Below are 26,076 nucleotides of genomic sequence, written 5' to 3'. Positions count from 1 at the left end.
CCCCCTGCTAAAATAAAGATTTAAAAAATCTTCATCCCCCCAATAGAGGTCAGCTCACCAACACAGTTGATCCCAGTGTAGTCCAGGTTGTACCCGAAGGGACACTCGCAGCGGAACGATCCATCCGTGTTGATACAGACACCGTTCTGACAGACGCCTGGGTTGTCCAGACACTCATTCATATCTACAGAAAGACAGACAAGGACAGTTTATTGACCAGAGAGTTTTGGCATGGGGTCATCAAAGAGCTGATGCAGTTGAGGGGTGGGTATGTCTGGGGGTGGCCCAGTCTGTCACTCACCCTCACGGGCGTCCCCTCGTCCAGGCAAGGCTCCATGGCCGTAGGGACACAGGCTGTCAAAGGCTGCTGGAGACACATGGACACAGAGGTCAGAGGTTAGATCTACGGACTGATAACAAGACAGGATCATTTTGGTTTAGCTCATATCAACTGGCTTGAGTTGAAGAATGCATTTTTATCACTACATTGACTGGAAAAGTACTGTGTGTGTGTGGAACATGTCGTGTGTGTGACTCACCCTCGCTATCGCGTGGGCACAGCTCGCAGGGGTCTCCCCAGCCCTCGCCTGGCATCTTGCTGCAGCAGCACTTGGCCTTGGTGGTGTTGAAGGCTTTAGGTACAGAACACTTGCCAGACTCAAAGCGGGTGAAGCAGAAGCTCTCTCTAGTATCTGTAGGGGTTGCAAACAACCAAGTCAGGAGGAGAGTAGACACTTGACTACCACCAGTGAGGCTGAGACAGTATAAAAAAGATTATTACTTTTTGGCCACACTAGAAAGAACAGAAGTGCTGCGACTAACAAATCTGAGAATATATATTTCCACAATTGTACTCTCTAACATGGCCATTTAGTGACAACTTGGAGGGTTCTCTCCCTCACCAAAGCAGCGGCGTCCATTGTCAGACAGAACGAAGCCATTCTGGCAGATACACTGGAAGCTTCCTGGGGTGTTGGTGCACGTGCCAAACTGGCAGATATTGGGCTCCACCTCACACTCGTTGATATCTGGGAGGAGAGAGGGATGACAGGAGGGAGAGGGGATGAGTTTTAAACTGCAAAGCCAGATGGTGTATGGGTGTATGTGTGTGTATAAACGTGTCACCCCAACAGTGCACAAGGCTATACGGCCGTTACACATACGGTGTGTGTGTGTGTGTGTTGGGCCAGATGGATGGTCATTGACACCCTGATGTGTAGTTGTGAGCATATTATGGCTCTAGCTGTGTGAGCAGGTGGGATCAGTATGTACAGATGTCATGGAGTCATGTTCCTCGTGGTGGTCCAGTGTGTGTGTGTGTGTGTGTGTGTGTGTGTGTGAAGGAGACTCCTACCTATACACTGATCGTTCTGGACCTCGTATCCAGCTGGGCAGATACAGCGGAAGGATCCATCCAGGTTCTGACAGATTCCAGGAGAGCAGGTCCCAGGAAGACTCACACATTCATTGATATCTGACAAATGACAGTGGTAGACTCCTCACTAGAAATACCCTTCATCTCATACACACCAACGCCGGATCAGACATACATTAAAACAAATACTTGATTTAGCTTGGAGTTTGCACTTTTTTGGACTATTCCCTTGGTTCCATTGTACAGGGCAAACTAAATCAAGTGTGGGTCAAGTATTTGAAATGATTTGACACAATATGTATTTGTTCCTGGTCTGCCTGGAAGTTGACTTGACTTACCAACACAGTTCTTTCCGTCTAGGGTGAGTTCGTAGCCTTCCTGACAGAGACACTGGAAGGAGCCCAGGCCGTTGATACACTGGCCGTTCCTACACACCTGACCCACCAACGCACTGCACTCATCAATGTCTGGAAAGTGGATCGAGATAGTTTGTTTTTATCTTATCATTCAAAATATGCTTCAAACATGATCATTATTTTCTAAGATGTGCGCTGGGATGTGATCGAGTACGTACCCATGCAGTCATTGTTGTGCGTGAGCTCGAAGCCAGAGAAGCAGAGACAGTTGTAGGAGCCCACTGTGTTCTTACAGGTTCCGTTCCCACACGGCTGTCTGTCACACTCATCGATATCTGAGACGGAGCGAGACCAGGTGAGACTGAGACGAGTTCATTGAAACCAAACTATAGAGGATCTACTGTGTCTGCTATTGTAAGTCTATTGAGTTTACTGGGACTCTTTACTTACCCATGCACATGGTCTGGTCGGCGGTAGCCTTGAATCCGTTGTGGCAGAGACAGCGGTAGCTGCCCTGGGTGTCGATACACTCTCCGTGGCTACACACGTTAGGGATCTCCTGGCACTCGTTACGGTCTACACACATTAGGGAGAGAAGATTCATTGATTCATATATCATACACACTTTTTAGTTCATTTGTAATGAATGATCTAACTAGGAAATTCCATGGAGATCAATAATCGGTTTTCCAAGGGAGACCAGGCCAAGAAGGCAGCTCCAGCATTAACTAACTGACTCTGAGAAATACATTACATGGGTCATTCCCTTTGATATTTTAAGTAGAAATTGTGCACCAATATTGAATTTTAAAAGCCTGTTATATTGAAGCTCCTTTAATATAGACCACATGGAGAATTCAATACATCTGGTTTGCTAAAGTGCCAAAATGCAGCATTGACTTCTAGGAAGATTTGAATCCACTTTAACCCCAACATTTCTCCAAGTTTTCACCATCTTTGTAAATCCCTAGTTATTTTGTTGCTTTGACAAAGTCATTTCTGAAGATAATTATTCATTTGATTGATTAGTGATAAATTCTGTCCCTCATTTTAAGGTCAACCCTGTTACGTGAACTCTCATTTTAATATGGTGAAACGATTATTTTATTGTTTATCAAAAGAAACATTGGACATTTAAGGTTCTATTTTATAAACAAACCTAACCCAATGGTCAATCTAAGCGCTGACGATAGGGCTACAGATCCGGGGGTGTGTCAGAAACATTTGAGCTATTTTCATTGCAGGAATTATGAGCGCAATAGCTGGCGGTGACGCAAAAGGGCTGGGTTTTTATGAATAAATCAATTATAGGCGTGACAAGGGCTTGGCCACTCACTGGCCACTCACTGACCAATCACTGGCAAATCACTGGCAAATCACTGGCCACTCACTGGCCAATCACTGGCCACTCACTGGCATATTAACGCGTTTCATGGCTTAATACTGCATGCCATGGTCTCAAGTTCTGTAAGTTATTGATGGTCTTTGCGTTGTCATCAACTCCAATTCGGCTGCATGGCGGCACTTCCTAGTCCATTGTGGATTGATACAGTTTATTAAAGGGGATGCTTCCAAACTTCCAATCTTTGGTGATTAAGATTTGTTTCAAAACGGTCTCACGAGCCAACCTCTTTATGATAGTGTTGACTACTTGGCAAATGCATTGGGCAGAAAAAAACTGCCTTCATTGACAGGAGGGGAGGCTCTGCTTGGTTTGTGATCAAATGAAATGGAAAAAAAACAATAGTTTTTTATGTTTATTAATACAAGGTTTACGGGCACAAAAATAACATCTCTCTTGTTCCATGAGCGTATGGGCACTGTGCGTCAGATCATATAAGACAGGTACATTTCCAATCCTAGCGCTAGGATTCAAATACAGAAAAGTGTCATCTTAAACAGGTCGAAATCACAAACTAGTGTGCGTTTGACAATTGCGCTGGCTTCACGCCAGCTGAAAATACAGCCCCTAATAGTAAAATCATAGTGTAAAAGCAGGTTATTCTTTTTGCTCATTTTCTGGTGTTTTGTGGTGGAAAACTGAGCGGGTCGAGCAAAACATGTCAACCCTGTTACCCAGAGATAGACAGGCTAGAGTAACACATCAACCCTGTTACCCAGAGATAGACAGGCTAGAGTAACACATCAACCCTGTTACCCAGAGATAGACAGGCTAGAGTAACACATCAACCCTGTTACCCAGAGATAGACAGGCTAGAGTAACACATCAACCCTGTTACCCAGAGATAGACAGGCTAGAGTAACACATCAACCCTGTTACCCAGAGATAGACAGGCTAGAGTAACACATCAACCCTGTTACCCAGAGATAGACAGGCTAGAGTAACACATCAACCCTGTTACCCAGAGATAGACAGGCTAGAGTAACACATCAACCCTGTTACCCAGAGATAGACAGGCTAGAGTAACACATCAACCCTGTTACCCAGAGATAGACAGGCTAGAGTAACACATCAACCCTGTTACCCAGAGATAGACAGGCTAGAGTAACACATCAACCCTGTTACCCAGAGATAGACAGGCTAGAGTAACACATCAACCCTGTTACCCAGAGATAGACAGGCTAGAGTAACACATCAACCCTGTTACCCAGAGATAGACAGGCTAGAGTAACACATCAACCCTGTTACCCAGAGATAGACAGGCTAGAGTAACACATCAACCCTGTTACCCAGAGATAGACAGGCTAGAGTAACACATCAACCCTGTTACCCATCGATAGACAGGCTAGAGTAACACATCAACCCTGTTACCCAGAGATAGACAGGCTAGAGTAACACATCAACCCTGTTACCCATCGATAGACAGGCTAGAAAGGTTTTAACACATCAACCCTGTTACCCAGAGATAGACAGGCTAGAGTAACACATCAACCCTGTTACCCATCGATAGACAGGCTAGAGTAACACATCAACCCTGTTACCCAGAGATAGACAGGCTAGAGTAACACATCAACCCTGTTACCCAGAGATAGACAGGCTAGAGTAACACATCAACCCTGTTACCCAGAGATAGACAGGCTAGAGTAACACATCAACCCTGTTACCCAGAGATAGACAGGCTAGAAAGGTTTTAACAATAAACATTCAATTGCCACTCCCTGTTGCCACTCCCTGTTGTACACAACAAGCTTCCATTATTCCTCCTGTTACAAGGGGATTTATGGCTGATTTAGATCAAAGAATCCTCAACCCTGTTACGGTCAACCTGTTAAAATCCCCCCCTTAAATCTGGTGTCTCCACTCTTACTACTCAAGGAAAGAGCCTTCAACTATAAAGTGCTTTTTTGATCTCTCCTAGCTTTGCCGTTGAGGAGCTAGAGTGTTAGGCTTTCAAAAAGCACTTCCAGACAAACAGATGTAATTTACCTGGTTAAATAAAGGTGAAATAAATAAAAATAAATAAAAATTCAAGCAGCACACTTGTAGTTTTTTGTTTGGAACACAGCCCTGAATCCCCACCATCACACAATTACTGTTATTGTTCACGCAATCCAAAAACGGTCCATTTTAAATCCCAATCTGGGTCAGATGGGCATCATTTGAAAGCTTATTCTATTGAAAACATGGCCAGCTAAGTTATAAAATACGATATTATAGTGTTAGGCTTTCAAAAAGCACTTCAGACAAACAGATTGTAATTTTGGAATGCATAGAACGCAGTCATGACTGCATTCAAGTGTATGTTCCGTGGCTAATTTTGATCACAATATGACAGACAAAGGCTCATTATGTTCAGGACAACCCAGGGTATAACTCATGTCCTCCTTGTAACTGTGGAGCAAACATAGACATCATAAACATTGATACTGTAAATGACATGAGTTTTAAAATATGGAAATGTGAAGTGCACATTTGGACTCATGGGTCTGTGGTTTACTTGTATGACATCAAAGTGGTATTTAATATAATACCCAACATCTCATCTTTCAGATCACATCGACTCCTCTCCATTTACAGCATTTCCCTCACTCAGACAATAACAAATGGGCAAAAGTATCCCAATTAGCAGGAAGGATCGGGCATCTTCTTGTCACGTCAGGTGCTCAAGTTTATAACAGCTGTCAGTCAAAACCCATACAGTGTTGTGAAGCGGAGAATCTGAGGTCTGACATCATGTATAGCGTGTTACTGTACAGCCACTGAGCTCTGATGTCATGTATAGCGTGTTACTGTACAGCCACTGAGCTCTGATGTCATGTATAGCATGTTACTGTATAGCCACTGAGCTCTGATGTCATGTATAGCATGTTACTGTACAGCCACTGAGCTCTGATGTCATGTATAGCGTGTTACTGTACAGCCACTGAGCTCTGATGTCATGTATAGCATGTTACTGTACAGCCACTGAGCTCTGATGTCATGTATAGCGTGTTACTGTACAGCCACTGAGCTCTGATGTCATGTATAGCATGTTACTGTACAGCCACTGAGCTCTGATGTCATGTATAGCATGTTACTGTACAGCCACTGAGCTCTGACATCATGTATAGCATGTTACTGTACAGCCACTGAGCTCTGATGTCATGTATAGCATGTTACTGTACAGCCACTGAGCTCTGATGTCATGTATAGCGTGTTACTGTACAGCCACTGAGCTCTGATGTCATGTATAGCGTGTTACTGTACAGCCACTGAGCTCTGATGTCATGTATAGCATGTTACTGTACAGCCACTGAGCTCTGATGTCATGTATAGCATGTTACTGTACAGCCACTGAGCTCTGATGTCATGTATAGCATGTTACTGTACAGCCACTGAGCTCTGATGTCATGTATAGCATGTTACTGTACAGCCACTGAGCTCTGATGTCATGTATAGCGTGTTACTGTACAGCCACTGAGCTCTGATGTCATGTATAGCATGTTACTGTACAGCCACTGAGCTCTGATGTCATGTATAGCATGTTACTGTACAGCCACTGAGCTCTGATGTCATGTATAGCGTGTTACTGTACAGCCACTGAGCTCTGATGTCATGTATAGCGTGTTACTATACAGCCACTGAGCTCTGATGTCATGTATAGCATGTTACTGTACAGCCACTCAGCTCTGACATCATGTATAGCATGTTACTGTACAGCCACTGAGCTCTGACATCATGTATAGCATGTTACTGTACAGCCACTGAGCTCTGATGTCATGTATAGCATGTTACTGTACAGCCACTGAGCTCTGATGTCATGTATAGCATGTTACTGTACAGCCACTGAGCTCTGATGTCATGTATAGCATGTTACTGTACAGCCACTCAGCTCTGACATCATGTATAGCGTGTTACTGTACAGCCACTCAGCTCTGACATCATGTATAGCGTGTTACTGTACAGCCACTCAGCTCTGACATCATGTATAGCGTGTTACTGTACAGCCACTCAGCTCTGACATCATGTATAGCGTGTTACTGTACAGCCACTGAGCTCTGACATCATGTATAGCATGTTACTGTACAGCCACTGAGCTCTGACATCATGTATAGCATGTTACTGTACAGCCACTGAGCTCTGATGTCATGTATAGCATGTTACTGTACAGCCACTGAGCTCTGATGTCATGTATAGCGTGTTACTGTACAGCCACTGAGCTCTGACGTCATGTATAGCATGTTACTGTACAGCCACTGAGCTCTGACATCATGTATAGCATGTTACTGTACAGCCACTGAGCTCTGATGTCATGTATAGCATGTTACTGTACAGCCACTGAGCTCTGACGTCATGTATAGCATGTTACTGTACAGCCACTGAGCTCTGATGTCATGTATAGCATGTTACTGTACAGCCACTGAGCTCTGATGTCATGTATAGCATGTTACTGTACAGACACTGAGCTCTGACGTCATGTATAGCATGTTACTGTACAGCCACTGAGCTCTGATGTCATGTATAGCATGTTACTGTACAGCCACTGAGCTCTGACATCATATATAGCATGCTACTGTACAGCCACTGAGCTCTGACATCATATATAGCATGCTACTGTACAGCCACTGCGTTCCAAATAAGGTGCTTATTGATGACAAAATCTTCCATTTTCAACATATAAGGGCTGACAGGGGCTGTGAATAGGAAGTGCTAGTAGGCACTTACTAAAATATTGATTTAACTTTTTCATTTTAACATTCATTCATTCTTTTTGACAGAATGTTAAAATTACGTGAAATTAAACTTTTTTTCTGACAAATTCAGACCTCAAAAGGCACTGAATCTCAGTGTGTTTTCCCATTGACTAATAAACCATCTAACTCTCATACATTTTCCCTCTCGACAGGGAAAATCACTGTAGTACACGTCACTCATAAACCATTAGCATAATCCCTCCAACCCCCTATTGTTCTGAGATGGTAAATCCCTGCTGCCCCTAGGCACAGAGTCTGGACTCACCCACGCAGGCCCCGCTGGGGGACAGCTTGAAGCCTGGCGAGCACTCGCAGCGGTAGCTCCCTGGGATGTTGATACAGTTGGCGTTGCGTTGGCACAGGTTGTCTCCACTGTTACACTCGTCAATATCTGGAGGGAAGAAAAACAAGAGCAGGCAACCGTCAGTCACAGTGGTCATAGCTGTCTTGTAAAAGCCCAGTATGAAGTCATTCAGAAGCTGAGGAGGACCAAACAGAAAAGTGACAAGGTTGCTGGTTTGAATCCAAGCCAACTAGGTGAAAAATCTCCCCATGTGCCCTTGAGCAAGGCACTTAACCCTAATTGCTCCTGTAAATGGCTCTGGATAAGAGTGTCTGCTAAATGTAAGCGATTGTTTTGTGTGTCAGAGATTATGTATAGACTGAGTGTGAGTATGTGTGTGTGTGTGTAGTTGCGTGTGTTTCTGAGCCTTACCTTCACAGATGAGCAGTATATTGTTATAGCTGAAACCCACGGGACATTCACAGCGGAAGCTTCCTATCTGGTTGATACACACTCCGTTGGCACATATCCCCGGGATCTCTCGACACTCATCAATATCTGCAGAACAATACAGAATACAATACAGAAACATCATGCTATGTTAGCTACTCTTTCACTCACAAAGCCCCTTTCTACTCGATTAAGTCTTCAAAAGCACGATTTACAATAGACACAGACATAGTGGTAAAATTACAATAATGACGACAATATTGATCAGTTTATGTTTTGAGCGAGCAGTAGGCCATTATGACCTATTTGACCTTTGACCTAATGACCTTACCGATGGGCTTGCCTGTGTGGATATCTATGATGAACCCAGGAGCCTGGTTCCCACATAGTAACTGGTACTCCGCTGTGGGAGAGAGGACAAAACAACTGAGTGAACTTATGCACCAAGAACATATTAAGACCATATTAAGAACATATTAAGAACATATTAAGACCATATTAAGAACATATTAAGAACATATTAAGAACATATTAAGACCATATTAAGAACATATTAAGACCATATTAAGAACATATTAAGACCATATTAAGAACATATTAAGAACATATTAAGAACATATTAAGACCATATTAAGAACATATTAAGAACATATTAAGACCATATTAAGAACATATTAAGACCATATTAAGACCATATTAAGACCATATTAAGAACATATTAAGACCATATTAAGAACATATTAAGAACATATTAAGACCATATTAAGAACATATTAAGACCATATTAAGACCATATTAAGACCATATTAAGACCATATTAAGACCATATTAAGAACATATTAAGACCATATTAAGAACATATTAAGACCATATTTAGAACATATTAAGAACATATTAAGACCATATTAAGACCATATTAAGAACATATTAAGAACATATTAAGAACATATTAAGAACATATTAAGAACATATTAAGAACATATTAAGAACATATTAAGACCATATTAAGACCATATTAAGACCATATTAAGACCATATTAAGACCATATTAAGAACATATTAAGACCATATTAAGAACATATTAAGAACATATTAAGACCATATTAAGAACATATTAAGACCATATTAAGACCATATTAAGACCATATTAAGAACATATTAAGAACATATTAAGACCATATTAAGAACATATTAAGACCATATTAAGAACATATTAAGACCATATTAAGAACATATTAAGACCATATTAAGAACATATTAAGAACATATTAAGAACATATTAAGAACATATTAAGACCATATTAAGAACATATTAAGAACATATTAAGACCATATTAAGAACATAATAAGGGGCTGTATTGAAAGTGTTGGAGATAATATGTCTGTGTGTCTTATGTTCCAACTCACAGGTGGCAGGGGTAGGGCAGGCTTCACAGGGCTTGTTCCAGGCCTTGCCAACGTTGTAGGCACAGCAGCACATCTTCTTGGTCATGTTGAACGACAGCTCGTTCTCACACGTGCCGTTAAAGTTGCGGTAACACACGCTCTTCCTCATATCTGTGATGTCACCAGAGAGAGGGTTGAGTATGACTCACCATAAATACACAACTCAATAACTGTTTAGAATCCATTATGGTTTATAAACCATTAGTAAACTGTTTATTCACATATATACAGTACTGTATATGTACCACCGAGTGTGGTCTGACTCACCCATGCAGTTGTTTCCTCCGTTGACCTGCATGTACTCAGGAGGACACACGCAGGTATAGTTCCCCAAGGTGTTGTAGCAGGTACCAGGGCCACAGATTCCAATGTGGGCTGTGCACTCATCAATATCTAGACACACACAAACAGACAATATAGACAGTTACCCACAGTACTAACATAATACCCCTCTAACTGTACAGTACTGAATAAGTACCCAACTTAGACAGTACAGACATTACAGCTACCCCTCTTACAGACCGTATTGACATCTGACCCTTCTGCGACCTTTGCCCTCTTACCCTCGCAGATGCGTGTCTCCTCATTGAGGTAGTAGCCTGCAGGGCACTCGCACTGGAAGCTGCCGAAGGTGTTGACACAGTTACCACCCTGGCACAGGCCTGGCAGCTCCTGACACTCATCAATGTCTTGTGGGGCAGAGAGAGAGTCCGGTTTAGTTTGTTGGGACATACTCCAATACAAACAGAGGAATAATAAGATCAGGACGAGTAGAAGAATAGGACAGAGAGGATGTGTTACCTTCCAGGATGACAGTGATGGGGTTGGGTCTGAAGCCCTCTCCTCCAGGACACAGTGTCTTGTACTCGGCTATAGACCAAAAAATACCACGAAACATCAAACTAGCACAACATACCCTCAAAAACACAAGTGGAATTGGGCACGATTAGCTCAGATCGTTTCCCCCCCGTATGTTTCAAAAAGAAAATGTCTGTCATGTTTTGGTTCGACCAAGCTGTATTGTACGTACTGGAGTTGATTTGGGGGCAGAGTTCACAGGGGTTTCCCCAGGCTCCCCCTAGGGAGCAGCAGCAGGAGGCGCGGGTGACGCCCACGCCGATCTCAGCGCTGCAGGAGATGCCCCCGTCGCCGCGAGCCAACGTATCCAGGAAACAGTTGCCCACTCGCGTGTCTGAGAGGAGGGAAATAAACTATTGTTACACTTACACCCATCAACACCTTCTGCCAATCATTCATTGGCTGAGGTGTCTTCATCTCCATGGCTACGAGACATTAGCATTGCTCTGATTCCAGTTGTCCAGTACTTACCCACACAGCCCACTCCAGTAGGGTTGAGCTCGAAGTCTGGAGGGCAGTTACACAGGTAGCTTCCGGGTGTGTTCACACACAAGCCATTGATGCAGTTCACAGGGTCCGCACACTCATTAATGTCTGGAACACACACGCACAGAGCCAGAAACACACACTTTTTGACCAACACTAAATAACACACATAGAGTCACACACAAACACTTTAACACGACACATACACTTGATGAAAGCTATGCTCTCAGACTGTGAATGGACTTGAGAAAGCAGAAAGACCCCTGTTAATCTCACAGACTTGCTGCGGCTGCATTCCTGAGATTGAGGAGGTACAGTGAGGGAATAGAACGTCCAAATTGATGGAGAAATATGTGGGATGCCAGATTGGGTTGGTACAGAGTGATGCTGTGGCAGAGTTGTCAGTGTGTGGTAGAGGGTGTGTGTTGCTCACCAGTGCAGTTTCCTCCGCTGCGGTCCAGCTCGTACCCGTCGTCACACACACACCGGAACATCCCCGGTAGATTCTGACACGTTCCAAACACACAGATGTTCTGGAAGTTACATTCGTCAATATCTACCAATGGAAAACACAGAGAGGATCAGTCAGGATCTACGGTGATAAAATGAATCACAGAGTGAAAAAGAAGAGTGTGTCATTCTGACCCTGGCAGGCCTTGCTGTCCTCGGTGGGGGTGAAGCCCATCTCACATTCACAGCGGTAGCCCCCCGGAGCGTTCAGACACTGGCCATTCTCACACAGGTTCACGTTGTCAGCACACTCATCCATATCAGAACAGGAGAAGCCGTCTCCATTGAAGCCCTCCTTGCAGGCACAGCGGTAGGAGCCGGGGGTGTTGACACAGTCTGCATTGAGATTGCAGTTGTGCTCCTCAGTGGAACACTCATCCACGTCTATGGGGAGAGAGAAGGGTCAAACAAGAGTGGGGTCACAGTCAGGGTCAGTCATTATCAATGGAGACCCTGGAGAAATTAGGGTTAAGTGCCTTCCTCAAGGGCACATCGGCATATTTTTCACCTCGTCGGCTCTGGGATTCAAACTAGCAACCTTTCAGTTACTGGCCCAACACTACCTACCGCCTAGTGGTCACATCTCCTGGACATAGAGGGCTGAACAGAGGAATCAGTTTTTTTCCCCCCAGGCCAGCACTATAGTGTACTCACCTACACACTTGATGCCGTCTCCCACCCAGCCGTCACGACAACGACACTTGAAGCTCCCGGGAACGTTGAGACAGGCAGCATGCATGTCACAGTTGTGAGCCCCAATCTCACACTCATCAATATCTGGAAGAAATAAGAGAGAGATCAAGAGAGGAAAATACATAAAATGTTAGTTCCTCTCTCCTTGTGTCTGTACCCTTGTTTATACCTCACAGTCTGTACCCTTGTTTATACCTTATAGTCTGTACCCTGGTTTATACCTTAGTCTGTACCCTGGTTTATACCTTAGTCTGTACCCTGGTTTATACCTTATAGTCTGTACCCTGGTTTATACCTTAGTCTGTACCCTGTTTTATACCTTATAGTCTGTACCCTGGTTTATACCTTATAGTCTGTACCCTGGTTTATACCTTATAGTCTGTACCCTGGTTTATACCTTAGTCTGTACCCTGGTTTATACCTTATAGTCTGTACCCTGGTTTATACCTTATAGTCTGTACCCTGGTTTATACCTTAGTCTGTACCCTGTTTTATACCTTAGTCTGTACCCTGGTTTATACCTCACAGTCTGTACCCACAGTCTGTATAAACCAGGGTACAGACTAAGGTATAAACCAGGGTACAGACTAAGGTATAAACCAGGGTACAGACTATACTCTGGTTCGTACATTATAGTCTGTACTCTGGTTCATACATTATAGTCTGTACTCTGGTTTATACATTATAGTCTGTACTCTGGTTTATACATTATCGTCTGTACTCTGGTTCGTACATTATAGTCTGTACTCTGGTTCATACATTATAGTCTGTACTCTGGTTCATACATTATAGTCTGTACTCTGGTTCATACATTATAGTCTGTACTCTGGTTTATACATTATAGACTGTACTCTGGTTTATACTTTATAGTCTGTACTCTGGTTCATACATTATAGTCTGTACTCTGGTTTATACATTATAGTCTGTACTCTGGTTTATACATTATCGTCTGTACTCTGGTTCGTACATTATAGTCTGTACTCTGGTTCATACATTATAGTCTGTACTCTGGTTTATACATTATAGACTGTACTCTGGTTCATACATTATAATCTGTACTCTGGTTCATACATTATCGTCTGTACTCTGGTTCGTACATTATCGTCTGTACTCTGGTTCGTACATTATCATCTGTACTCGGAAGTTAAACATGACCAAAGCTTTATGGCAGTGACATAACTGAGATCGTGTTTTACAGTAATATCCTTGCTCTACCAGTATGTGTGTGTAGCCCATGGTGCTGTGTGTGTGCGTGTGTGCGTGTGTGTCTGTGTGCATGTGCGTGTGCATGTGTGTCTGTGTGCATGTGCGTGTGTGTCTGTGTGCATGTGAGTGTGCATATGTGTCTGTGTGTGTGTGTGTGTGTGTGTGTGTGCATGTGCGTGTGCATGTGTGTCTGTGTGCATGTGCGTGTGTGTCTGTGTGCATGTGCGTGTGCATGTGTGTCTGTGTGTGTGCGTGTGTGTCTGTGTACATGTGCGTGTGCATGTGTGTCTGTGTGTGTGTGTGTGTGTGTGTCTGTGTGCATGTGTGTGTGCGTGTGTGTCTGTTTGCATATGCGTGTGTGTCTGTGTGCATGTGTGTGTCTGTGTACATGTGCGTGTGTGTCTGTGTGCATGTGTGTGCGTGCATGCGTGTCTGTGTGCATGTGTCTGTGGGCATGTGCGTGTGTGTCTGTGTGCATGTGTGTATACTGTACGTGTACTGTACCTGTGCAGCCGGTGGAGCCCTTCTTAACAAAGTACCCCAGCTGGCAGTGGCAGATGAAGGATCCCTTGGTGTTCTCACAGTCCCCATGCAGACAGATGTTAGGGTTCAGCTCACACTCATTCACATCTGGACACACACACAGGAACATGAGCTAACTGGTCTTGGAGAGGGGACAGAGGAGTATGTCTAACAGGGTCAAAGAGAGAGAGTGAGACAGAGAGAGAAAAGAGGAGAGAGAGAGATAGGAAAAGAGAGAGAAACAGAGAGAGAGAGTCGTGGGGAGAGAGACAGAGACAGAGAGAGAGATACAGCGAGAGAGAGAGAGGTGGGGGGGGAGAGAGAGAGAGAGAGACAGAGAGAGAGATACAGAGAGAGAGACAGAGAGAGAGAGAGAGACAGAGAGCGATACAGCAAGAGAGAGAGAGGGGTGGGGAGAGCGAGAGAGACAGAGAGAGAGATACAGCGAGAGAGAGAGGGGTGGGGAGAGCGAGAGAGACAGAGAGAGAGAGGGGTGGGGAGAGAGAGAGAGACAGAGAGAGAGGTGGGGAGAGAGAGAGAGACAGAGAGAGAGGTGGGGAGAGAGAGGTGGGGAGAGAGAGAGAGACAGAGAGAGAGGTGGGGAGAGAGAGGTGGGGAGAGAGAGAGAGACAGAGAGAGAGGTGGGGAGAGAGAGGTGGGGAGAGAGAGAGAGACAGAGAGACAGAGAGAGAGGTGGGGAGAGAGAGAGAGAGGTGGGGAGAGAGAGAGAGACAAAGAGAGCAGTGGAAAGAGAATAGTCACCGATGCAGGTCCTCATGTCCATGGAGGCCATGAATCCGTCGTAGCAGAGACAGCGGTACTCTCCAGGCACGTTGGTGCACTGGCCTCCATCACAGATATCAGGGCTGTCCTCACACTCATCTATATCTACACGGGTGTGACAGAGTGAGTGTTAACATGACTTTTCCATGAGTGTGTGTGTGTGTGTGTATCCCAGTGACATACGTACCAGCGCAGGTCCTGAGGTCAGGCATGAGAGCGTATCCCTCACTACAGCTGCACTCGTAGCTGCCCTCTGAGTTGGTGCAGTGTGTGTCACAGCCTCCGTTCATGATGGTACACTCATCAATATCTGCAATCAGATGGGTTACAGGTAAGTATAGACACACACACACAAACAAAACTCAAATATGGCCTTTTCTGATATAAAAAAATGCTTTGAAGTGATCAGCAAATTCTGTTAATGATCATTTTTGTAAACTTACTTATGTCAGGTATTTCTGTACACTGAAGTATGGCACCCCCTCCCCCAAAGACAAATGATGACATGTCTCAGTCAGTGGTCACTCACCCACACAGCCCTGTCTGTCTGGTGTAACCTGGTAACCAGTGTCACAGGAGCACTGGTAGTTCCCCACCATGTTGACACAGTGGCCGTTCTTACACAGGTTGTCACTCAGCTGGCACTCGTTCACATCTGGAAACACACAAAGAGGACATGACAGTCAGCTTAAATCAAAAGAACTAGCTTCCACAGTAGACAACATAGAAAGTAGTAGAATATCTTGAGATTACTTTTATGGAGTAGGGGTGTTAACCCCGTTGTCCTGGCTATATTCCCAAGCTGTCCCTCATACCATCATGGTCACCTAATCATCCCCAGTTTACATTTGGCTCATTCATCCCCCTCCTCTCCCCTGTAACTATTCCCCAGGTTGTTGCTATAAATGAGAATATGTTCTCAGTCAACTAGGTAGGGTAACCAGGTAGGTAAAATAACAGTAAAATAAATTCAAAAAATGTTTAAAAAGGGGGTTAATGTCTGGTTAACTTAAAAATGCATTCCAGATGACTTTGGGATGATGTAAAAAAAATAAGGAAACTGTAGTGTATAGTGTCTCGTATTCTAGGTGTGTGTGTGTGTGTGTGTAGTGTATAGTGTCTCGTATTCTAGGTGTGTGTGTGTGTGTAGTGTATAGTGTCTCATATTCTAGGTGTGTGTGTGTGTGTATGTGTGTGTGTGTGTGTAGTGTATAGTGTCTCGTATTCTAGGTGTGTGTGTGTGTGTGTGTGTGTGTATAGTGTCTCGTATTCTAGGTGTGTGTGTGTGTGTGTGTGTGTGTGTGTGTAGTGTATAGTGTCTCGTATTCTAGGTGCGTGTGTGTGTGTGTGTAGTGTATAGTGTCTCGTATTCTAGGTGTGTGTGTGTATGTGTGTAGTGTATAGTGTCTCGTATTCTAGGTGTGTGTGTGTGTGTGTGTGTGTGTAGTGTATAGTGTCTCGTATTCTAGGTGTGTGTGTGTGTGTGTTGTGTATAGTGTCTTGTATTCTAGGTGTGTGTGTGTGTGTGTGTGTGTGTGTGTGTGTGTGTAGTGTATAGTGTCTCGTATTCTAGGTGTGTGTGTGTGTGTGTGTGTGTGTAGTGTATAGTGTCTCGTATTCTAGGTGTGTGTGTGTGTGTGTGTGTGTGTGTGTGTGTGTGTGTGTGTGTGTGTAGTGTATAGTGTCTCATATTCTAGGTGTGTGTGTGTGTGTGTGTAGTGTATAGTGTCTCGTATTCTAGGTGTTTGTGTGTGTGTGTGTGTGTGTGTGTGTGTGTGTGTGTGTAGTGTATAGTGTCTCGTATTCTAGGTGTTTGTGTGTGTGTGTGTGTGTGTGTGTGTGTGTGTGTGTGTGTGTAATGTATAGTGTCTCGTATTCTAGGTGTGTGTGTGTGTGTGTGTGTGTGTGTGTGTGTGTGTGTGTGTGTAATGTATAGTGTCCACTGTGGATGGATATATGACCTACCTTCACAGGAGGAACCATCGGGACTAAGCTGGTGTCCGGGGGGACATTCACACTCATAACTCCCCTCTGTGTTCAGACAGGTGCCTCCTATACACAGCAGAGGGTTCCGCTCACACTCATCAAAATCTGCAGGGGAGAGGGGGAGGAAGAGAGGGAGGACGAGAGGGAGGACGATAGAGGGACAGTGCAATGAGGTCAGCTGTCAAAAATGACTTGCACAGAGGATCTCTGAGGAAGTTCTCCCACTCTCCAGTCAGCTAGAGGGCAGTGTGTGTCTGTTTGTGGGCGTGACTCACCCATGCAGTTCTTCATCATCATGAAGCCACTTTCATAGCCCTCGAAGCATTCACACTCAAAGCTGCCAGGGGTGTTCACACAGGTGCCGTGGCCACACAGGTCCGGAGAGATATGACATTCATCAATATCTGAGACACAGAGACAGAGGAGGGAGGGGAGACAGAGGAGGGAGGAGAGACAGAGGAGGGAGGGGAGACAGAGGAGGGAGGGGAGAGGAGGGAGGGGAGACAGAGGAGGGAGGGGAGACAGAGGAGAGACAGAGGAGGGAGGGAGACAGAGGAGGGAGGGGAGACAGAGGAGAGAGGGGAGACAGAGGAGGGAGGGGAGACAGAGGAGAGACAGAGGAGGGAGGAGAGACAGAGGAGGGAGGGGAGACAGAGGAGGGAGGGGAGACAGAGGAGGGAGGGGAGACAGAGGAGAGACAGAGGAGGGAGGGGAGATAGAGGAGGGAGGGGAGACAGAGGAGGGAGGGGAGACAGAGGAGGGAGGGGAGACAGAGGAGAGACAGAGGAGGGAGGGGAGACAGAGGAGGGAGGGAGACAGAGGAGAGACCGAGGAGGGAGGAGAGACCGAGGAGGGAGGAGAGACAGAGGAGGGAGGGGAGACAGAGGAGGGAGGGGAGACAGAGGGAGGAGAGAGAGGAGAGAAAGAGGAGAGAGAAGAGAGACAGAGGGAGAGAGACAGAGGAGAGAGAAGAGAGACAGAGGGAGGAGAGACAGAGGAGAGAGAAGAGAGACAGAGGGAGGAGAGAAAGAGGAGAGAGAGAGAGAGAAGAGAGACAGAGGGAGGAGAGACAGAGGAGAGAGAAGAGAGACAGAGGGAGGAGAGACAGAGGAGAGAGAAGAGAGACAGAGGGAGGAGAGACAGAGGAGAGAGAAGAGAGACAGAGGGAGGAGAGACAGAGGAGAGAGAAGAGAGACAGAGGGAGGAGAGACAGAGGAGAGAGAAGAGAGACAGAGGGAGGAGAGACAGAGGAGGGAGGAGAGAGAGGGAGACAGAGGAGGGAGAAGAGAGACAGAGGAGGAGAGACAGAGGAGAGACAGAGGGAGGAGAGACAGAGGAGAGACAGAGGAGAGACAGAGGGAGGAGAGACAGAGGAGAGACAGAGGGAGGAGAGACAGAGGAGAGAGAAGAGAGACAGAGGGAGGAGAGACAGAGGAAAGAGGGAGAGAGAGAGAGACAGAGGGAGGAGAGACAGAGGGAGGAGAGACAGAGGAGGGAGGAGAGACAGAGGAGGAGAGACAGAGGAGGGAGGAGAGACAGAGGAGGAGAGACAGAGGAGAGAGAGAGGAGGAGGAGAGAGACAGAGGGAGGAGAGACAGAGGAGAGAGAGAGAGACAGAGGGAGGAGAGACAGAGGAGAGAGAGGAGAGACAGAGGGAGGAGAGACAGAGGAGAGAGAGGAGAGACAGAGGAGAGAGAGGAGAGACAGAGGGAGGAGAGACAGAGGGAGGAGAGACAGAGGGAGGAGAGACAGAGGGAGGAGAGACAGAGGAGGGAGGAGAGACAGAGGAGGGAGGAGAGACAGAGGGAGGAGAGAGAGGAGAGACAGAGGAGAGAGAAGAGAGACAGAGGGAGGAGAGACAGAGGGAGGAGAGACAGAGGAGGGAGGAGAGACAGAGGGAGGAGAGACAGAGGAGGGAGGAGAGACAGAGGGAGGAGAGACAGAGGAGGGAGGAGAGACAGAGGGAGGAGAGACAGAGGAGGGAGGAGAGACAGAGAGGAGGAGACAGAGGAGGGAGGAGAGACAGAGGAGGGAGGAGGAGACAGAGGAGGAGAGAGAGAGAGAAAGAGGAGAGAGAAGAGAGACAGAGGGAGGAGAGACAGAGGGAGGAGAGACAGAGGAGGGAGGAGAGACAGAGGAGGGAGGAGAGACAGAGGAGGGAGGGAGACAGAGGGAGGAGAGAGAGGGAGAGAAAGAGGAGAGAGAAGAGAGACAGAGGAGGGAGGAGAGACCGAGGAGGGAGGAGAGACAGAGGAGGGAGGAGAGACAGAGGAGGGAGGGGAGACAGAGGGAGGAGAGAGGGAGAGAAAGAGGAGAGAGGGGAGACAGAGGAGGGAGGAGAGACAGAGGGGAGGAGAGACAGAGGAGAGGGAGACAGAGGAGAGGAGAGACAGAGGAGAGAGGGGAGACAGAGGAGGGAGGAGAGACAGAGGAGGGAGGAGAGACAGAGGAGGGAGGGAGACAGAGGGAGGAGAGAGAGGAGAGAAAGAGGAGAGAGACAGAGGAGGGAGGAGAGACAGAGGAGGGAGGAGAGACAGAGGGAGGAGGGAGACAGAGGAGAGGGAGACAGAGGAGAGAGGGGAGACAGAGGAGGGAGGAGAGACAGAGGAGGGAGGAGAGACAGAGGGAGGAGAGACAGAGGAGGAGAGGAGAGACAGAGGGAGGAGAGACAGAGGAGGAGGAGAGACAGAGGGAGGAGAGACAGAGGAGGGAGGAGAGACAGAGGGAGGAGAGAAAGAGGAGAGACAGAGGGAGGAGAGACAGAGGAGGGAGGAGAGACAGAGGAGGGAGGAGAGACAGAGGAGGGAGGAGAGACAGAGGAGGGAGAGAGGAGACAGAGGAGAGAGAGAGAGACAGAGGGAGGAGAGAAGAGGAGAGAGAAGAGAGACAGAGGGAGGAGAGAAAGAGAGAGAGAGGAGACAGAGGGAGACAGAGGAGGGAGGAGAGACAGAGGGGAGGAGAAAGAGGAGAGAGAGAGAGACAGAGGGAGGAGAGAGAGGAGAGAGAGAGAGACAGAGGGAGGAGAGACAGAGGAGGGAGGAGAGACAGAGGAGGAGAGAGAGAGAGAGAGAGAGACAGAGGAGGAGAGACAGAGGAGGGAGGAGAGACAGAGGAGGGAGGAGAGACAGAGGAGGGAGGAGAGACAGAGGAGGAGAGAGAGAGAGAAAGAGGAGAGAGAGAGAGACAGAGGGAGGAGAGACAGAGGAGGGAGGAGAGACAGAGGAGGAGAGAAAGAGGAGAGAGAAGAGAGACAGAGGGAGGAGACAGAGGAGGGAGGAGAGACAGAGGAGGGAGGAGAGACAGAGGAGGGAGGAGAGACAGAGGAGGAGAGAGAGGAGAGAAAGAGGAGAGAGAAGAGAGACAGAGGAGGAGGACAGACAAGGAGGAGAGAGGGAGAAAGAGGAGAGAGAAGAGAGACAGAGGGAGGAGAGACAGAGGGAGGAGAGACAGAGGAGGGAGGAGAGACAGAGGAGGAGGAGGAGAGACAGAGGAGGGAGGAGAGACAGAGGAGGGAGGGGAGACAGAGGGAGGAGAGAGAGGAGAGAAAGAGGAGAGAGAAGAGAGACAGAGGAGGGAGGAGAGACAGGAGGAGGAGAGACAGAGGAGGGAGGGGAGACAGAGGAGGGAGGGGAGACAGAGGGAGGAGAGAGAGAGAGAAAGAGGAGAGAGGGGAGACAGAGGAGGGAGGAGAGACAGAGGAGGGAGGAGAGACAGAGGAGAGAGGGGAGACAGAGGAGAGAGGGGAGACAGAGGAGAGAGGGGAGACAGAGGAGGGAGGAGAGACAGAGGAGGGAGGAGAGACAGAGGAGGGAGGGGAGACAGAGGGAGGAGAGAGAGGAGAGAAGAGGAGAGAGGGGAGACAGAGGAGGGAGGAGAGACAGAGGAGGGAGGAGAGACAGAGGAGAGAGGGGAGACAGAGGAGAGAGGGAGACAGAGGAGAGAGGGGAGACAGAGGAGGGAGGAGAGACAGAGGAGGGAGGAGAGACAGAGGGAGGAGAGAAAGAGGAGAGAGAAGAGAGACAGAGGGAGGAGAGAAAGAGGAGAGAGAAGAGAGACAGAGGGAGGAGAGACAGAGGAGGGAGGAGAGACAGAGGGAGGAGAGAAAGAGGAGAGAGAAGAGAGACAGAGGGAGGAGAGACAGAGGAGGGAGGAGAGACAGAGGAGGGAGGAGAGACAGAGGAGGGAGGAGAGACAGAGGGAGGAAAGAGAGGAGAGAAAGAGGAGAGAGAAGAGAGACAGAGGGAGGAGAGAAAGAGGAGAGAGAAGAGAGACAGAGGGAGGAGAGAAAGAGGAGAGAGAAGAGAGACAGAGGGAGGAGAGACAGAGGAGGGAGGAGAGACAGAGGGAGGAGAGAAAGAGGAGAGAGAAGAGAGACAGAGGGAGGAGAGAAAGAGGAGAGAGAAGAGAGACAGAGGGAGGAGAGACAGAGGAGGGAGGAGAGACAGAGGGAGGAGAGAAAGAGGAGAGAGAGAAGAGAGACAGAGGGAGGAGAGACAGAGGAGGGAGGAGAGACAGAGGAGGGAGGAGAGACAGAGGAGGGAGGAGAGACAGAGGGAGGAGAGAGAGGAGAGAAAGAGGAGAGAGAAGAGAGACAGAGGGAGGAGAGACAGAGGAGGGAGGAGAGACAGAGGGAGGAGAGAAAGAGGAGAGAGAAGAGAGACAGAGGGAGGAGAGACAGAGGAGGGAGGAGAGACAGAGGAGGGAGGAGAGACAGAGGAGGGAGGAGAGACAGAGGGAGGAGAGAGAGGAGAGAAAGAGGAGAGAGAAGAGAGACAGAGGGAGGAGAGACAGAGCAAGGAGGAGAGAGAGGAGAGAAAGAGGAGAGAGAAGAGAGACAGAGGAGGGAGGGGAGACAGAGGAGGGAGGAGAGACAGAGGAGGGAGGAGAGACAGAGGAGGGAGGAGAGACAGCGAAGGGAGGAGAGACAGAGGGAGGAGAGAGAGGAGAGAAAGAGGAGAGAGAAGAGAGACAGAGGGAGGAGAGACAGAGCAAGGAGGAGAGACAGAGGAAAGAGGAGAGAGAGGAGAGACAGAGGGAGGAGAGACAGAGGGAAGAATGCACATTACAGAAATATAATATTCAGCATTATAATATAATATTCAGCATAATAATATAATATAATATATTCATCATTACTTTACTGATCTCATGCGAAAATGAATCTGTGCCAACAAACAGCCCACTGGGCACACACTGGTTGAAACCATGTTGTTTCTACATAATTTCAATGGAATAGACATTGAATTGATGTCTGTACCTAGCAGGAGTGTTTAAAAAAAAAATCTATATATATATTTTTTGCCCCTAAAACATTCTCAAATACTACATACAGTTGAAGTCAGAAGTTTACATACACATTAGCCAAATATATTCAAACTCAGTTTCACAATTCTTGACATTTAATCCAAGTAAAAATTCCTTGTCTTAGGTCAGTTAGGATCACCACTTTATTTTAATGTGAAATGTCAGAATAATAGTAGAGTGATTTATTCAGATTTGTTTTCTTTCATCACATTCCCAGTGGGTCAGAGGTTTACATACACTCAATTAGTATTTGGTAGCATTGCCTTTAAATCTAACTTGGGTCAAATGTTTCTGGTTGCCTTCCACAAGCTTCCCACAATAAGTTGGGTGAATTTTGGCCCAATCCTCCTGACAGAGCTGGTGTAACACTGAGTCAGGTTTGCAGGCCTCCTTGCTCGCACACGCTTTTCAGTTCTGCCGACAAATTTTCTATAGGATTGAGGTCAGGGCTTTGTGATGGCCACTCCAATACCTTGACTTTGTTGTCCTTAAGCCATTCTGCCACAACTTTGGAAGTATGCTTGGGGTCATTGACACATTTGCGACCAAGATTTAACTTCCTGACTGATGTCTTTAGATATTGCTTCAATATATCCACATAATTTCCATCCTCATGATGCCATCTATTTTGTGAAGTGCACGTGTCCCTCCTGCAGCAAAGCACCCCCACAACATGATGCTGCCACCCCCGTGCTTCACGGTTGGGATGGTGTTCTTCAGCTTGGAAGCCTCACCCTTTTTCCTCCAAACATAACAATGGTCATTATGGCCAAACAGTTCTATTTTTGTTTAATCAAACCAGAGGATATTTCTCCATGTGCAGTTGCAAACTGTAGTCTGTTTTTTTTATGGTGGTTTTGGAGCAGTGGCTTCTTCCTTGCTGAGCGTCCTTTCAGGTTATGTCAAAATAGGACTTGTTTTACTGTGGATATAGATACTTTTGTACCGGTTTCCTCCAGCATCTTCACCTTTGCTGTTGTTCTGGGATTGATTTGCACTTTTCGCACCAAAGTACGTTCATCTCTAGAAGACAGAACGTGTCTCCTTCCTGAGCGATATCACAGCTGCGTGGTCCCATGGTGTTTATACTTGCGTGCTATTGTTTGTACAGATGAACGTGGTAACTTCATGCGTTTGGAAATTGCTCCCAAGAATGAACCAGACTTGTGGAGGTCTACAATTTTTTTTATGAGGTCTTGGCTGATTTCTTTTGATTTTCCCATGATGTCAAGCAAAGAGGCACTGAGTTTGAAGGTAAGCCTTGAAATAAACTTCTGACTTCAACTATAATTCATATTCAAGGATACTTACTAAATATATAGATTTCTGCTTTAATCATACAGATTTTAAAATGCTTTTTTATGGAATAAACAATTATCTCTCTCTCCCCCTTATCACTCGCTCTCTCTCTTTCTCTCCCCTTCTCTCCGTACCTGTGCAGTTCCTCTCCTCCATGTTGAGGGCGAAGCCACTGCTGCAGCGACACTTGAAGCTGCCGATGGTGTTGCGGCAGGTTCCGTGGGAGCATAGGCCGTTGAACACCTTACACTCATTTACATCTATGGAGGGACAACACAACGGACAAACATCAACGGTTAGCGCTGGGATTCAAGATGGAATCCAGTACGTTCTGTACCATCTAAAAAAAATGCCTAGTGGTTAACGAGATTAGATGCTGTGGTTGGTTTGCAACTGCTGGCATGAGGTCATAATGGTGTACTTGTTTTGTGTGTAGCTCATCAGTGAAGCAGTAGGACTTTACTCGGAAGCTGTTAGCATAAGAAACATACCTACTGGTGTTCAGAAGATTATGACTCTTTATGTGATACTCATGAAGGCTTCATGAATATGTTGTGAATGCTACATTATCACTATGCAAATTAAGTGTTACCGAGACTAGATAATGAGTGTTAGTGCCTACCTTTGTAGAAGGGTCTGCCAGTCAGGATGTCTCCTCGGTTGGCAAAGCCTGGTCCTCTGGGGCAGATGGCCTTGTACTCCGGGGTTCCCGCCTTGGGACACTCCTCACAGTCAATGCCCCAGGCCGCGCCCACGGAGCAGCAGCACATGTCCACGCGGTAGCGCCCGGGCAGTGGCTCGCCACACTCATCCTCGTGCCACTTCATGTAGCACTGCTCACTGCGCACGTCTGAGGGACAGACAGATGGACGGACAACAGTCAGACATGCAGAACTTTACGGCTAATGCCTCAATATCCTAACAATGCTAATGTTTGTTTTCACCAAATTTGTATGATTGTCTTTTCTCCCATGTAGGTTATCATTCATATTTTATAGTGTATTATAACCTGGGTGGTTTGAGCCCTGAATGCTGATTGGCTGACTGCCGTGGTATATCAGACCGTATACCACAGGTATGACAAAACATGTATTTTTACTGCTTTAATTATGTTGGTAACCAGTTTATAATAGCAATAAGGCACCTCAGGAGTTTGTGGTATATGACCAATATACCACAGCTAAGGACTGTATCCAGGCACTCCATGTTGCGTTGTGCATAAGAACAGCCCTTAGCCGTGGTATATTGGCCATATACACCGCACCTCCTCATGCCTTATCGCTTAAATATAGTATATGTATGAAGTCAACAGCAAAGATACATAATAGCCATGATTTCTGTTATTATAAAAATGCATGGTGTCTGCCAGAGTTGATGTTAGTGACAGTGGTGTCTTACCCACGCATGTGCGTCCACTCCCGTCCAGAGTGAGCCCCTCGCCACACTCACAGCGGAAGGAGCCCTGGGTGTTGACACAGCGCCCGTTGGTACACACCCCTGGGAACACCTCACACTCATTGATGTCTGCAGGGAGGAAATAGGGACAATATTACTAGACACACTGTGCTCTTTGGCTCATCATCTTCTGTGGAAGGGAGGGTGAATGGAATACCACAGGGAGGGAAGCAGAGGGTCTGCTACCTTCACAGTTGACTGTGTGTGTGTGTGTGTGTGTGTAGGAGTCGATTAGTGTCTTACCTTCACAGTTGACTCCTTTCATACGAGCGAACCCTCTAGAGCAGGCAGTGTCTGTGGAGAGAGACAGCAGTTACAGTACACACCTCACACTTCATTACTTTATTAGGTGTGTTTGTACTGACCGATCTCGCAGCGTTCACAGGGACTGCCCCAGGCAGCTCCCAGTGTAGAGCAACACTCGGACTTGAGCGTGGCACCGTTGATGTTGACCTCACAGCGGCCATCTTGGATGTTCAGCCAGCATGTTCCCTTCATGCTGTCTGTAGAAGGAAGAGGAGGGGAAGAGAGAAGAGGGAGAGGGGTAGGGGAGAGAGAGAGAGGGGTAGGGAAGAGAGAGAGACAGAGAGAGAGAGAGAGAGAGAGAGGGAGAGAGGGAAGAAAGAGAGAGAGGGGTAGGGAAGAGAGAGAGAGAGAGAGAGAGAGAGAGAGAGAGAGAGGAGGGAGAGAGGGAAGAAAGAGAGAGAGAATGTGAGCAATTGAAGGCCTTCAAGAGAACCCTGCGGAAAAGGCCCATCATGGGTATACAGTACTCCAATCATTCCAAGCACAACAGCACCATCTGTTGTACGTAACTAACTACAGGTTTCCCTTTCAACAGCTGCCATCTTACCTCAGCCCAAACTGAGACAAATGCATCATATACTTGAATCATTGGCTATGGCAGTCCTAATGGACTGAGAGCACAG

The 26,076-nt window shown here is 46.7% G+C and overlaps 1 protein-coding gene across 2 annotated transcripts in view; it reads right to left on the bottom strand.

Moving 5' to 3' along the window:
* Positions 1-26,076, bottom strand: part of fbn2b (fibrillin 2b) — a 124,268-nt gene that overhangs the window by 12,540 nt on the left and 85,652 nt on the right. Inside the window, exons 21-51 of one of the 2 annotated variants that reach the window (XM_042323054.1) lie at positions 25,513-25,650; positions 25,391-25,441; positions 25,091-25,216; positions 24,315-24,542; positions 23,827-23,952; positions 17,365-17,493; positions 17,069-17,194; positions 15,633-15,758; positions 15,291-15,413; positions 15,083-15,208; positions 14,303-14,428; positions 12,554-12,676; positions 12,035-12,283; positions 11,823-11,945; positions 11,375-11,497; positions 11,076-11,237; positions 10,847-10,915; positions 10,609-10,734; positions 10,313-10,438; positions 10,007-10,156; positions 8,931-9,002; positions 8,582-8,707; positions 8,132-8,257; positions 2,182-2,307; positions 1,950-2,066; positions 1,714-1,842; positions 1,355-1,474; positions 903-1,028; positions 540-692; positions 302-367; positions 59-184 (exon numbers count right to left, since the gene is read on the bottom strand). In XM_042323054.1, coding sequence (XP_042178988.1) covers positions 59-184; positions 302-367; positions 540-692; positions 903-1,028; positions 1,355-1,474; positions 1,714-1,842; positions 1,950-2,066; positions 2,182-2,307; positions 8,132-8,257; positions 8,582-8,707; positions 8,931-9,002; positions 10,007-10,156; positions 10,313-10,438; positions 10,609-10,734; positions 10,847-10,915; positions 11,076-11,237; positions 11,375-11,497; positions 11,823-11,945; positions 12,035-12,283; positions 12,554-12,676; positions 14,303-14,428; positions 15,083-15,208; positions 15,291-15,413; positions 15,633-15,758; positions 17,069-17,194; positions 17,365-17,493; positions 23,827-23,952; positions 24,315-24,542; positions 25,091-25,216; positions 25,391-25,441; positions 25,513-25,650 — 3,963 coding nt within the window. The remainder of the gene's footprint in view (positions 1-58; positions 185-301; positions 368-539; positions 693-902; positions 1,029-1,354; positions 1,475-1,713; positions 1,843-1,949; positions 2,067-2,181; positions 2,308-8,131; positions 8,258-8,581; positions 8,708-8,930; positions 9,003-10,006; positions 10,157-10,312; positions 10,439-10,608; positions 10,735-10,846; positions 10,916-11,075; positions 11,238-11,374; positions 11,498-11,822; positions 11,946-12,034; positions 12,284-12,553; positions 12,677-14,302; positions 14,429-15,082; positions 15,209-15,290; positions 15,414-15,632; positions 15,759-17,068; positions 17,195-17,364; positions 17,494-23,826; positions 23,953-24,314; positions 24,543-25,090; positions 25,217-25,390; positions 25,442-25,512; positions 25,651-26,076) is intronic. The other variant, XM_042323056.1, reaches the window with a different exon arrangement.

Source organism: Oncorhynchus tshawytscha, linkage group LG06, assembly GCF_018296145.1.
Source record: "Oncorhynchus tshawytscha isolate Ot180627B linkage group LG06, Otsh_v2.0, whole genome shotgun sequence".
In the NCBI taxonomy this organism is placed as follows: domain Eukaryota; kingdom Metazoa; phylum Chordata; class Actinopteri; order Salmoniformes; family Salmonidae; genus Oncorhynchus; species Oncorhynchus tshawytscha.
This window is presented reverse-complemented; position numbering and strand designations above follow the sequence as displayed.